General features: G+C 38.6%; 1 protein-coding gene across 1 annotated transcript; it reads left to right on the top strand.

The window, feature by feature from the left end:
* Positions 1–265: 265 nt before the first annotated feature.
* LOC309585466 (cryptic protein-like) lies at positions 266–4,098 on the top strand (the record flags this gene model as incomplete). Its single annotated transcript, XM_082302202.1, has 6 exons — positions 266–378; positions 608–657; positions 772–948; positions 1,837–1,951; positions 2,057–2,166; positions 3,986–4,098. The coding sequence occupies 6 exons, from the start codon at positions 266–268 to the stop codon at positions 4,096–4,098; spliced, it is 678 nt and encodes a 225-aa protein (XP_082158328.1).
* Between the last annotated feature and the right edge of the window lie 11,095 nt (positions 4,099–15,193).

The raw sequence follows: 15,193 nt of genomic DNA, 5'->3' as shown, positions 1-15,193 counted from the left end.
TGCCTTGGGCTTTTTGTTGCGCTCATGGGCCCTTCAGTCTCCCGCAGCAGTAGGTGCCCCCACCTCGCTCCACCCTTCAGCAGTGCACGTAAATCGGGGGCTGGCCAGGGAATCCCAGCCCGGAGGGATGTTCCTGGCGCCCGGCGAGGGCTCAGCCAGCGGTGCGGCTGGGGACTGAGCCTTGCTGTAAGCTGGACAGCAAGAGGAAACTTTCGTCAGTCCTGCTTTTTCTTTCCATCGTTGTCCACGGTGTGAGGACTGCCGCATGCAACAGCCCGCAGTAAAGGGCTCTGGACATCTTCCTTCTGCTCCAGCTCTCCCGGACGACCTCACGGCTATTCCAGGCTGCAGGAAAATGTACTGGGGAAATCATATTAGGTAAGTTTGCCTCAGATGCGGGGGACCTTCTCTAGCCGGGGATATCTATTCCTTTTAAAAGTTCACACGTTCGCCATCCGTTTTAGTGTTTGTGTCTTATTAGCACAAATTTATTTCAGTTCTTTTCTTTCTTTCTTTCTCTTTTTTTTTCTTTTTGTTTTTTTGGTTTTTTTTTTTTTTTTTTTTTTTTTTTTTTTTTTTTTTTTTTTTTTTTTTTACTTTTTTCCAGAATTCTTTTCACTGTGACTCTGGTCTGGCAGGCTGTTCGCTTAGAAAAAGGTAAGAGACATTTCGTGTTTCTCCCCGTCCCACCGTGTTTCTCCTCTACATTTACAGTGTGTATTTCTTCATTACAAACTACCCGTCCCTTACATATTTGCACTTCTTGTCAAGGACTTGAAAGAGAAGAACGTAAGGAAGATGTGAAAAGTCTCAATGCCACAGCACAAAAGCAGCAGCCCAAGAACGAAGAGATCTTTATGCATGCTCTCAGTGACATGAACCAGAGTTATGAAAATAGAAAGCAACAGAGTTCCAGGTCATTCGTACCCTTCACTGGAATTACAGAGAGTAGGTAACATTATTTATGTAAACAATGACATAAAATGGCTTTTTAAAAATATAATATGGTAACGCTTTTAACTGTTGTCCTGGAAGATTCCAGCCTATTGGTTTTCTGTGGCCACTCATTTAAATTATACCCGTGGCCATTTAGTAAATGGTGATAAGAACTTAAGGTAGAACTGAAGATCTCTCACTTGAAAATGTGTTTAGGAAAAACAAGGAAGGATACTAAGAATGAAGTGTTTGGTCCCTTGTGTTTAAAAAAGCATCTGTGAAATTTTGTAACATTCTGTTAATTTTTTAAAATTCACGGTATTTCATGACCAAAAAAAATGTTAATTTTATAAAAAAGGTTAGGGCTGCCTGACAGCAACAGTACTAACAGAAAAAAAAAAGAAAAATCTGTTTCCTCCTACACATATAAAATTTTAGATTGGTGCTCAATCCCAGGACTCTGAGAAAGGCTTAAAGGGAGCATTTCCCCCCCACCCCCCCCCAAAACCAAGTAACTTCCCAGTGACAAAACCTCTTTATTCAAAAATAAGCATCACTTCCCTGTAAAAATGCCCCATTTCTTAGTGTGATTGAAACCTGTGTCTGTCAAAAATGAAATATTTCACTTGAACACACGCTGCTGCTACAGGATTTGCCAGGCGTTGCTTCTTCACCATCCTGTAATCCCTGGTAGCTTGTTTCTAATCCTTAACTAAACAAACTGGGTTTAGCTGAACAAACACTCCTAACAGGCATATAATTTTATTGTCTCTAAAGACAGTAAAAGTTGATATCCTTAAGAGACTTTGAGAACTCTAGAGACCTGAGTGAACAAGTGAGGAAAAGGTGAGGTTCAGAGCCCCTGAGATGCTTGTTAACCTCTGTAATATTGTCTTGCAGGTAAAAAACTGAACAGACACTGCTGCCAAAATGGAGGGACTTGTATCCTGGGTACGTTCTGTGCCTGCCTAAAGCACTTCACTGGCAGATACTGTGAATATGATGAGCGGCTAAGGTAAAAAAGCAGACCAAAATCAGAGGAAATGAGTGAGGTGCTCTGGATGGTTGTACTGTGTGGTGGGGTCGGGGATGTACCAAATATCTCCCTTGTCATCGACAGCAACTGCGGCAGCGTTGCCCACGGCGTCTGGGTGCTGAAGGGCTGTTGGCTTTGTCGGTGCGGCTATGGTACTCTGAACTGTCTTTCAGAAATAATGCACGGTGACTGTGGTAAGAAATGGCACTAAATAAAACATTCTTATCCCGTGGGTGGCAGAATTGCCTTCTGCAGTGGTTTGTACTAGGAGTACTCGGAGGATGCTGTAGGTGCACTTGTTAGACTTCTACAGTGGGTTGCTTTGCTACAGAGAATGCATTAGTGAGACAGTAAAAAACACTGCTCTTGACTCTATAGAACATCACAAAAGACACTTTCAGATCTATATAATTCTGTTCCATAGGAAACTTTCCACCATTCTAGTTGAAAATTGCAGAGGTTAAATACTCCTCTGTTCTTCAAAATCTGTACGTGTCTATGACTATCCACTTAACCAGGACAATTCCTACAATTAAACTAAATCCAAGCATACAAATGTTTCTTAGATAAAGAGAAAAAACAGTAGCGTATACTGGTGTGGTAGAAGTAAAAACTGGTATTACACTAGAGAAAAAAGTACTGAAAACTAATTTAAGCTACTTAACACATAGAATCATCAATCATAATATGTAAATGACCCAAAACTAACCTGAATCTTATTTTAATATCTGTATCTCAATCTTCAGAATATTCCTGTATGAGTTCTAAGACTGAGCACACTCCACACAAAAAAAATATGTAGCCATTACGCTGATCATTGTAAAGTAGTGCTATCTAGTCTCCTCAAAAGCACCATATCATTTTAAGTCAAGCCTTTCTGTATCAGCCTGTGAAATTCCCTGAATAAATGGTTGTATACTTTTGAAAACAGTGTACCAACTAGCATAAAGACTTAAAGAACTACTTTACTGGTATTATTTTCCATGGACAACTGACTGATCCAGATTGTTTTCAATACCCTTGAGATCACTAGTAAGGATTTAATAATATTTTCTCTTCAGTGGCAAAATCAGTGCAAAATATTCTCTTCCTTTCCACCCATAATATCTCAATCTCATCTTATGCTTTCCTTCAGTTGTGCCAACATCACCGGTTAGCAGGGTAAGAAAACAACAGTCTTAAGAATTTCAAGATTCATTTGCACCCCAAGCAGGCTCTTGTTTCCTGACCAGATTCCTACCTGAGTAGCAGTGCCTTGAAGCTGTGACTTCTGAGTTGTAGTACCAACTCAGATGTAAATCAAAACATTAGAAAGTGGCATTCCTGTCTTTGCAACCCTAGACAAAAAAAGAATTAAAATTTAAAATCCACCGGCAGAAACACTTTTTCCTTGAAGTTTTCTGTATTGAGCAGTTATATGTGGCACACATCTTGCTCGTTAAACTCTTAATATGTTCACCTTTGAATCAGTCCTATTGTTCCTCATTACAGGAGCAAAAGACATAATAGGCCTCCCATGCTCTGTAAAAGTAGTCTACTGCTTACTACTGTTGAGCTCAGCTCAAGAAAGACAATAAAGGTCTCAGTGGAAAATCGTCTGAGCAGGGACTCAGTGACTTTCACGTACATGAGGGTATGGCTTTTCTGTTTTTGCTAAAAGCAAAGTCCCTTGTTGAAGGAAGGGTTAAAAGCCAGCATTCAGGCTTGAGTGCTTACCTCTTGTGAAGTTCTTCCTCTTGCTTTTGCTTGGTATTTACTTTTGATTATTCTGAGATTAATGCCTGCAAGAGCTGATAAGTGCTATCAGTTGCTCCTCAAACGATCATTGATGGGACATCTATTTACATCTCTCCCCTGAGAATAGCCCCTTTGATTGGTTTTAACAGCTGATACCTTTAACTTAAGTACCTGTGAGATGTCAGAGGACTTTTCAAGTATGTTGAAAATCCTTATGTTTTCAAATTTACATATTTACTCATTAACCATTTTATTTTCTTGATTTTTTTTTTTAAGAACTGAAATCGGAAAAGGAGGAAATTATCAGACTGTACTCTAATGGGTTAAGATTACAGCAAACGGTGTTTTCAGTCACTTGCCTGCTCACCATCCTCCTGGAGCTCTGCTAGTTTGCAGTTGTGAAACTGAACAAGGGGATATATCTCAGGGTTGATATAACCCTCACCGTGAATCATACATTTCTTCTACAAGCTACAGAAGACTCTTCTACCTACGTGTTTGAGGCAGATCAAGATGTATTAGTTAATGCTGAAATACCTGGGTTATTATAAATTCAGATTATATGAATGTGAAGTATTTATTATTATATTATTATATTAATACTACTATCAATGTCTGATTCTAACGATTCTTTATTTCTAAAATACTGCTCTTGCAGTGGAAGCAACCCCCCCCCCCAATATTCTATGCCTGAAGTATTGTAACTTATAGTATTTTCTTTTGTACGCAGTACAACTATTTTAACGAATAAAACTGATTTCATTTCTGAAAACTTTATGTTTAGCTTTATTTAAACTTGAAAATTCTTATCTACCAATTGTTGTTATATTGCATCTTGTAAGAAAAGTGCAGAGTAGAATGAGCAATCAGAAATCTGAAGACATAAGGAGGGATTTAAGAGTAGGTATCTTTCAAGCTCTAATATAAAAAACTGTAAAAGTTACACAGTCTTTCAGTTCTTATTCTTATTTATTACAGCAAAATCGTACATATGCATAATCTTAGGCAGGAATCATATATATATTAAGAATACATAAGTGATGGTTATTTGTCTTTTGGCAAATATTCATATTTCACATCCTAGAAATATGAGTTCCTCTTTTTTAAAATGACAGCCAAGAGCAACTATGTTTAACTTTTTCTATAGCAAAGTTGTCTTGATTTATGTGTAATTTGAAAATGAGTATATCTAGGTTGTAGAATACAAAATGTTTGAACATGTAAGTGCATTGAAAAAAATTGCAACGATAAATCTAAAATGTATCTTCATCATTTAAACATGGAGGTACTACACAGAAACAATCAGATTCATAATTTTATTGATTAAAAAGACATTACTGATGAAGAAAATTCTTAATGTCTTTTTAAAGTTCAAGATACTTAATTCTTATAATTTTTTATTTATTTTCTGCCACAAATCAAGACAATCCCATTAAGCAGAGAATGAGGCATCGCCAACAAATGACATAATATAGTGGATGCCTTCAATTTTGTGACTACTCAGAATCAGACTTTTACAGGGAGTCATTGTGTAAAGACATATTCATGTTAAATACTGCAAGTATTCAAACTGCTCCTTTCCAAATTCTATACTTGTGATGAAAGACAAGGCTTCTCACTTTTCGCATAAGATACACTAGACTAGAAATGCTCCTTTTCTCATTATTTCACACAAAGTGGTCTGTACCCATCAGCCTGTGTTTCCACAGACCAGCTTAGGATAATCAAATATCAAGAAGAACAGCTGGAGGAAAATTGTCGTGCCTTTATCTAACAGATGCTGAAATTGCAGGAATGCCATTGTGAAGTCATCTTGGCTTGCCATAAAGCATACCTGAGAAGTCTGTGGGCAATACAGCTTGTAACGTGTTTCATATTGTCTTTACTTTTTAAAGGAAAGCAGCAAGATATGTGGAAAATACATAGTACAGTAAAAATACATCTGAAGAAATGTTTATTTTTTATTCCTGTAGAAAATATACAGAGCCATTAAAGATTGCAATTTACAAAAGAAAAGAGTGTTTTAATACAGGTTTTACAACGGAACAGCTATTTCTGTTTCAATAACACCCAGAGCAGATTTAATCAGGAAAAACTGGACTGGAATAACTCCCTATTTAGATGAGCCTATGTGCCTGCATGAGTCATCCTGATGAAGCTATTCATTATTGGGTTGATCTGACTTGCAGAATTAGAGCAACTGAAATGTCTGGCAAAGAAACATTTTCCTGCTGTAGCAAAACATTAGTACAGGGCATCAGACTAGACGCATGGTTCAGTTTCTGCAGTCTCAAAGCATTGTATGGGCGCCTTAGATGCTTAAGTATTTTAATAATGTCAATGCAATTTATTACATCTCTGAATGCCAGAATTCAAAAATTTTCTCTGAAAGAAAAAAAATGGAAGGTTTTTACTTGTTTGTTTTTAAGATAACAGTTCCTTTTCTCTCTATCTTATTCCATTGCATTCTGTTACTGGAAAATCTGAAAATTCTGCTTCAGGATGGTTTTATATCAACCATACTAAGGCAAAACTGCCCCCTAAGTGTCAGTTGGTTGTGAAAGATGTTCATCTCATCCTTGTGTCAGAGCTCTGGAAGTTGGTGAGGCATAGGCAGAAGGAAGTACAGTCTGTTGTCCTTGCATACTTCTGAAACAGAGGCAGCCACAGGAGCTGAGTTAGAAGAAAAACAGGTATCTCCTTAAGTTAAAGAAAAACAAGAAAAGGGGAAAAAGAAAAAGCATGCAGAAGCAGTCCCATGCATGGTCTTATTTGCAAATAAAGATGTAACTTAGAAAGAGGAAAACAGAAAGCGCTGAGGAACAAAGGAAATCACACAGTCACAATCTTTGCTTAGGTTAAAACTGTCTCCTCTTTTATCTCTCTCCAGCTGTTTGCAAGAACAGATAAAAGAAAGCATTATTTTCCTCCCCTGTTACCATCTAGGCCTGGCCCACCTTCTAACAGTGCAATTACAGGCACTTTGCTAAGGTTTGTTTATAGCAAACAGCAATGCTTACTCTCCAGCCTCATGCTAACTCACAGACCACTCTGTCAAACATGGCACATCCCAGCCAAGTAGACATCTGTTGCTGCAAGTTCGTGCATGTGTCTTCTCTATATGCAGCCACATTTGGGCAGGGGGAAGACCCTCAAAGAGAAGTATTTATCAGATGATCCTCAGGGCCCCAGAGCCCTAGATCTTTTCCTCCTCACAGTTGACTCCAGAACTGAAACAAATGGTGCCGCCTGCAGCTGGCCTCCATGGCTTCACCCTTGCAATTGCTCCAGCCTCCATCTCTCTAGGGGCATGCCACAGCTGATAAGAGCCCAGACTGAGGAGCAGTGTGGTGGAGAGGCTGCCCTCTCTGTGGCCAACAGCCCTGGAGCCAGAGTTCTGCTGCTAGGCACAGATTTGCAGGGGGATGTTGCCATCTGCCCTTAACACATTGCCCATTTAAGGGAAGGGATTAATTTTGCATAAGGCCGTTTAGTGCACCAGGGTGCACATACAAACCTGGAAAGCTAACTTTCAGGTACCAGATACTGAGGAAGTGTCACTTATGTGTCTCTTTGAGTATCTGATGGTTATCTCTTGAGGTGACTTTATTCCAAGGAGATAGGGATTTCTGTTGCCCCTGAGAAGTGTTAATGGTACCTATAGGTGCCAATAGCCTTCTCTCACCTAGAGAAAAAGCCATCCAAAACAAAATTAGAAGTAATTTCCCACACTTTTTTATCCAGAGTTATTTGGGGGTTCCTTTTGTTTTTAATTGGCGTATTTGAGATTGCTAAGGTTGTATCTTGCTATTTGTCTTTCATTGACAATTCTGTGTCAGCAGGCTACGCATCTGGATCATTACACCCATAAATTTCATACACCTGAGCAAATATACAGCAACTTTATAATTTGTCTTCCATCTATTGGAAGGGTAATATAGTACAGCAGGCTGGCTTATATGGCAAGCAGCCCTGTGAATCAGAATTACATAACCATAGAATATCTTGAGTTGGAAGGTACCATCAAGGATCATCAAGTCCAACTCCTGTATCCACAAAGGGGAACCTAAATGTTAAACCATATATTTAGGAGCATTGTCCAAAGTTATAGGTGTACATCTTGTGGAGGCTTATCTAGTTACACTGCAATCATCACCTGTAATTCACCGTCTGCCTCATCTTTTACAGCATGGTCATGTACAAGCATGAGAGACTTAATGACAAAACAGCAGCTGTATACCTGCCCTCTGCAAAATTACCCAGCTTTCTGAGTACTCCTTGTGATTGCAAAGCACCTTCTTGGCCAGAGAAGATATTAAAACCTGTAATTCCCTCCACATTTGGCTGATTGACCTTGTCCTTAGCTTATGCTGCTGTGAGGCTGACTTCTTGATAAGGTCATGAAGCTGCCATATGTCACTGGAATAAAATCAGATGCCTTATGCATGTTGGGTCTAGCATTTGTCCTCAGGTACACGCTGGCACAGAAATAGCTTTCATTAGCAGCTGTCTTCATCTGCTGAAGCCCAAACATATCTTTACAAAACTACAATTTATAATCCAGCCTGTGAGGCTTCAGTTCAGATATTATTTGTTTGATAATGTTTGGATGAAATGTTGGGAATGTACTACCAGGACAGAAGCACTGGTAAAGGCTCAAAAGCAAACAGCCAGAAAGGCACTGGCATTAAAGGAAGCACACTGTCCAGCTGAGCCTCCAGCAGCTGGTCCCAAGGACTCAGATCTCTTTCTCTGACAGCTGAGATACTTCTCTGAGCTTCACACTTTGTCTGGGGCAGAGCTTGTCACCTTTCACTGGCTTTCTGTGAGCAGAAATAGACATACAACCTGTGAAGTTCCAAATGAAAGGACTGCGTCTGGCAGGACTATGGCAGACATTTTCAACCCATCTGTAGAGTTTTCTGTCATGGGACAGCAAAACAGTGTTGAACATTAAATTTTTTATAGCCATGGCACCTAACATCCTGCATCTCTTATCAGCAATGCGTCTTTTTGCATGTTTTCTATGATATGATGTTTGTGTCTTCCCCATAAACAGAAAGCTAGATGTGATTAATTCTATTTATAAATCATTGCAAAAGGCTATAAACAAGAATAAATCTCATATATATATACACCAAAGAAACAGATAGTTCTGTCTCCTGTGCTAACATAAAAGCTCTAGTCAAATTCTAGAAAGTTTTGTGGGGAAAATTGTATTTCATGTTTTTGAATCACCAAGATTATGTCCTTCCAAAAAGTATGAAAAGGAGTATCAGGAAAAAATTTGATTAAAAATAAGGAAGTGGTACAATGCTGAAAAGACAAGCAAGAGCATCTTTGTACAGAACAAGCAGAGAGTCAGGATCAAAAAGAAAATCTGGTGTCAAAAAACCTCCCCACCTGATTCTGTACATGAACTAAAGAGTGTTTCTTGGACCAAAACCTTTTAAAAAAAAAGGCAAACTATTATCAAACTTGTCAAGTCCCCTGTTTATGTCAGCCTTGTTCTTCCAGTCCCAGCATTATGTTTCCTCACCTCAAATTTGTTTTATGCAGCACCAGTACTGAAGCTACTCCTTGTACATGGAGGAAATCTCATGGAAGACAAAGTGCCTGTACACCTTAATTAGCTTTGAAGGTACCTTATGGAAGCCATGTGATGTTAAAATGAATCTGAGCCTATCTGTTAGGCTGGTGTTGGTTTGCTAAATTGTGCCAATAGCATTTATGATGCATATTGGTAACAGAGATGGAAATTTCTTGTTGCTTTTAACATCAGTCTTTAGGGGAAATAAGAAATAAAGAAGCATGCTTCCTGCTCTGTGTCTCTGCCTTCCACTGCTCTTCACAGACGCTGTACCCCAGCACTCTCTGTGTGGACATGTGAGAAGCAACTCAGTAGAGAAAAAGATTTGTGCAGATACGCTGTGCAGTACATCTCCAACAATGCAGTAACATGCAACAAAAGCCAATTAAGGACATTCCTATGCTGTGTTCTTCTTTTTTCTGAGCACATATGATATGTCTATCACTAGCTATGCTAACCAAAAACAACTGCAAAGTTCAACAGTGCTAAAATACATGGAGGCCAAACTCCAGTCCAACAGCTAGAACAGGTAATCACACATGCAGGTAAATCTAAGCAGCAAATATGAATTCCAGGAGCTAAGTATATATATCCAGTATTGCAACTTTCTGAAGTAGATAACAAGACCACAGAGGCAGGCACTTATTGTCCCCTTTGTACTGATATGATCCACAGTCAGACAGGCCCACTCACTTATTCATCCAAAACATTTCCTCATTATATTGGCCTAATTTCTAGATAGACCATCTCTGCCGACAGAGGGATGTAGCAGAAGCATGCAGCAAAAGTGAAGAGGAGCCCACAGTTAGACAAGCCAAAACGGGTTATGTAATCACTGCTTTAAAGTTAACAGCTTAGTTAGTTAGAAAAATTGTCAGCCTTAGTTTCAAAAGGAGACTTCAACATGCAGAGACAGTGTAAAAACTAAATGCCAATGGGCAGAAAATCTGCTCATGAATTTCCATTATAGTATCTAAGCAGTACAAAAAATCCCATGGGAACAAGAGAAAAAAATCATTATTTACTTGGCAGTAGTGACACCATTAATGGAATATTACATAGCATTTTGTCATCTTTGTAAAGGATATTGAAATTTGTAGAAGTTTCAGGGGACAAAAAATACAGACATGATTTTAGATATAAAAATAGACACTGCAATGAAAAATGTAGGAAGTTAAGTTCATTATGAAAGCAAGAATTATGAGTAACTTGTTCTCCCAGAGGATCACATGGGAATATACTCAGGCCCAAAAGTTTGTTGAGCTGACAGCCATTTTCACTGTTTTACACAGAAGTACTCCAATGGAGACAGTGTAGCTTTCACCAGGAGACAAACGCGCCAGTGTTAACACCAGTGCTAAGAATTTAGATTCACTCAGAATTTGCAGAAAGGCTGCTTGTTAAAAGACTTTCAAGCCAATGAACAAGCACCACAACATGCATGTTAGTGTCTGCATTTATGTGTCCAGCAAATGAGGGCAGTTCTGGAGCAGGCTTTGATGTCACAATCACTGGAGGTTCCACAAGTGAAGCAAGAGAAATCCTGAAGAAAATGAGTGAAGAAGATGAGGCATTATTAGCTGGATATTAGCTAAACAATAAACAATAACATTAAACAGTAAACAATAACATTAAAAGCCATGTACATGAATTGCAATAAACATCGCTGTGTTAAAACACAGCTATATTATTTGCAGTGTGTAGCCCCTAGAGTGCTTACAAGCCGTCACCGAAGCTGAGATTTTTCTGTGCTGGGCACTGTACAAGTGCACAGGAAGAATGAACCTGTTCTCAGCAACTGACACACTGATGGATTATTTTCTGACAGTTAACAAAGTATCTGCCACCGCAGTCTGGCTCCATTTTCCGAGGCAAAACCCTTAGCGTGCACACACTCCTACTTCAGTCATGTTTTCATCAGTCCTGTTGGTTTTACTGTTTATTTTCCATCTCCTTTGTACTGTTCCTCAATAACAACATCAGCACAGGCAACAGTCACCAGGAGATGGCATCATTAGAAGTTGATAACACTGACTCTTAAACTGCAGTCAGATGCAAGTGTGAGACTGAATATAGTTGTAATGACTGAGTTCTTGAGTACTGACAAAAACTAACATTCCCAAAGCAAGTATTTGAATGCAAGGTGTGAGTTTTTAAAATGTAATTTTCAAAAGATGAAGCCACTATTATCTGCTGCTTTCACTACTAACCATGTATCTTTCTGTATGAACTAAGGCTGAGCATACTGTCAACACTTAGCAAAGACTGTTCTTACAATTACTATAGAATCGATAAGAGACAGCTTTTCCCTAGGCAATTAGGAAAAAGAAAAATCTTGGGCTGGTAAAAGGAGTATACAATTACATAAATGTTTTCACAGATAATATTTATAAAAGTTATGGAAAATAACGTATAATTTTTTCAAGTGTTTTTCATATCGCCATTCTACTCATGTTAAATTAAGCTTTCAGTGAGTTAATAAGCTTGATCTGATCTACTGCAGGGATGAGTAGTGATTTTTGTATCACTGTGCAAAGTCTTGGACAAAGTGAAATAATTACCTTTAATCTTACTGTTCTATCAAAGAGACTAAGGAACCCACTTGCTGGGTTAAGTGTGTCAGAAAGACAAATTATACCAGCTCTGTGTGCATGGCTCCTAAGGTGTTGAATACTAATTTTAAAGGAATTTTATCAGATAGCCAGATGAAAAGAAGTAACAGGGACTTGTTACTTTTCAAGAGCATATGCTTTCCCTGGCTGCGGGCAATTAAAGTTTGACAGCTTTTTGAGATAAACATATAAAATAGGCTTGAAAATATTTGTTTGTAAAATATTCAGGTCTTAGGATATTTTATAGAGTTGAGGTAGAAGAAAAGACTATTATATTTTGATAACATCATTTGGAGACAACATAAATAAGTACATGATGATAGGTTAATTAAAGCACTTCACAGAACTCAGTCTTATAGATTGATGATAAAGAGGAAAATGTGTCAGTGTGTGAAATAACATTCCTGAGAGATAAATTAGTTATCTGTGACGCTTATTATTTTTCCTTAACACTCTCATGCGCTGACCTTGATATTCTGCATATGTGATTATGTTAGATATAATAAAAATACTTCTTTAATAATTCAAAATATAATGAAACAGGCACTGTCATATATGCTGCCTGGTCTCTTTTACTGTGTCTTTCTGCTCCTGAATACTGATGAGAACTGCTGCTAGGCAAACGAAAGGGTTGCTTTAACCTTATAAAAAGCTATGAGTAAATAGCTCTACCTGTGATAACATTTTCAGGAATTAAGAGTAAAATAGACTAGCATGTTAGTTATGGCAGCATATCTCAAATCACAGAATTATTAAGGTGAGGAAAAACTGTATGATGCTCTGGGTGGTGAACATTTTTTTAGTAAATTGGTGAACAGTCTTTGCTGGATGTCCGTTTTCCAACATCATACAATATCCTTAAGGTCACAGCTAGGCCAATACCACACCTGTGAACCCATTAAAATTAAGGCAGCACAAAAGCCTACATGTTTTTATCTCTTCTTCCAAGAATCTTTCATATATTGCTATAATAGTGTCTCACTACCTATTTGTTCTCTCCCTGCTGCAGTCTCCCTGCAAATTCAGATACATCCCACAAGTGCTACAGATTCATTTCCAAATAGCATAGACAACTTATCTTCAATTTTGATATGTAAAAGTGTTTTCTGCACAAAATGTTTCCAGCTGTTACACGGAGCTGACATTCTCACAGATCTGTGAAGGATCATCTCCCACAGAGTCTTCCCTCTCCTACAAAATCAGATTAAACTCAAAAGACCCCAGATCTGATTTCTTCTCATTCTAGAAAGAAAAGGCACCAATAAGAGCCAAGGCACCTGAGTTTCAGGAACAGCCCGAAAATAAGGTAGGCAAAGATCAGCTCTAAGAGCCAGAGTCAGCTGCAAGAGTTGATTAAACAGGAAATTTTAGTAGCTCTTCTTTTAAGGTCAGATTTAAGATGCAATTTAGGAAAGAAAAAATGCAGGAGCTGTAACATACTTCTAAGCCTGGTAAATGCTATTCCTCATCCTTAATCCAACCAACAGAAATGTAACATAACAGGAAGGAATTTTTCAGTTACGGCTGAAAATTGCAACAGATGATTTTATAGGTAGTGGATATAATTTCATTTTGGTTGAAGGGTCTATGCTTCTCCATAGACTGGCTTGCAGGACTCTTCTTTGCTCCCTTTTTTATTCTCCACCAGCATTTGTGTTTCAGGAAGGAATAACAACCCAGAATCTACAACTAAGATGGTTTTTAACCATTTTTGAGTAACCTGGTTAAAAAATCTCCCCAGATTTCTCCCTGCATTAGTAGTTATGGTGACCACAAGCCTGGAAATTCACTCCAAGGATAAATCTGGAAAGGAGAGGCCAGTGTCTTCATATGTACATGGTACATGTAGTACCTGGTGAAATCCTGAAGCGTCCCTTCTGCTTGTTTAGTGAGGCTTAAAAATACTGTGATATGTACAAAACACATGGGAAGATATTATGGGTATAGACATGAAGTCGCAGGGTATAGAGCCTGTGTTAGTTGAAGAAGGAGTCATTAACACGTGTGTTAGGTTTGCACATTCTATATTACTTCACGGTTTTTTTGCCTTGGTCCGTGCAGTCACCTGGTGCAGCTAATTAGAGGAACTGCTCAAGGACACAGGCTCACACAGATGTTGGCAGGTAACTTCAAAAATGTCAAAACCATGGCAGAAAAGGAGGAAGTGGTCATATAAATGTAGTCACTTTGAGAGAATGCAATAGGAGCTCACCATTGTAAAGAGGAGGTACTGTCAATCAAATTCCCAAAAAAGCCTCAATGTCATTGAAAATAAATGGTGAACTCCCTTAAAATATTTTTTAAAATTTAATTTCAAAATAGTGGCAGGACTATTGAAAAACACCTACAAAGGATGAATATAAACAAGATCTGGTTTTTGATGAGAATCACATATGTCTCTCAACCACCTACAGAAAATCATGAGTACGAAGTCAAATGGGGGAGTAACAAGGGATTCAAGCTGCACTCTTGGCACTGGCAGCCTTATTGCCAGGATCAGAGGAGCCATTGGTACTGATTTCATGGGGCTTACTTTATGTTGAAGGAGGTTACTATTTCAGGCCTATTTCTTTTATAGGGTCATTGATTTATGTAGTTACCTTAACACCAGCACGTAAGAGGGATTTTTGCACTCCCTGCATCAACAGTCTCCTTGGTCCATATGGCTTTTCATTTTCAGAGCTGCTAAGCACTCATGACTCACCAAAGTGTGTTCTGGTTGCTGACTCCAAGGCCCCAAGAATATCTACATGACTTGTGGCACAATTTGAAAAAAGGTTAGATGCAACAGGAGAACAATCCACTTAAGGACTTCTCAGAGATTTCTATACTTTCTTGTCTTCACCCTACCAGTCTGAAGCACTCAAGTTAATGCACTTCCACTGGGAACTTCTACAATCATCCAATGCCTTCATCCACGAGGCAGCTCTCTGACAAGAAAGTCAGCAATCAACTCAGGTGCCTGACATCTGCTTGAAAGACATGTACAGCAAGTTCAGCAAATGTACAGCATTAATGGTATTCATAGCCAGAAGGCAAATGATACATAATACAGTCCAATAGGGTCAGGTTCTCTCATCCCATTAAATTATGTAGTTTCCCAGAAGAGACTGATATGGTAAATTTTCACATATGTGTAAAACATAATGGCTAGAAAGTTTGAGCAGTAAGTCTATAGAAAGGACTGGAGAGAGAGAAAAAAAAAGGAAAAAAAATACTTGCTTTGAACATGAAGTAGTACAGCAAACATATTTGCTGAGTGGTGAAGCCCCGTGGATGCTG

The sequence above is a fragment of the Coloeus monedula genome (assembly GCF_965178545.1).
Source record: "Coloeus monedula genome assembly, chromosome: Z".
Taxonomy (NCBI): domain Eukaryota; kingdom Metazoa; phylum Chordata; class Aves; order Passeriformes; family Corvidae; genus Coloeus; species Coloeus monedula.
The sequence above is the reverse complement of the archived record's forward strand: the minus strand, read 5'-3'. Positions and strand labels throughout refer to the sequence as shown.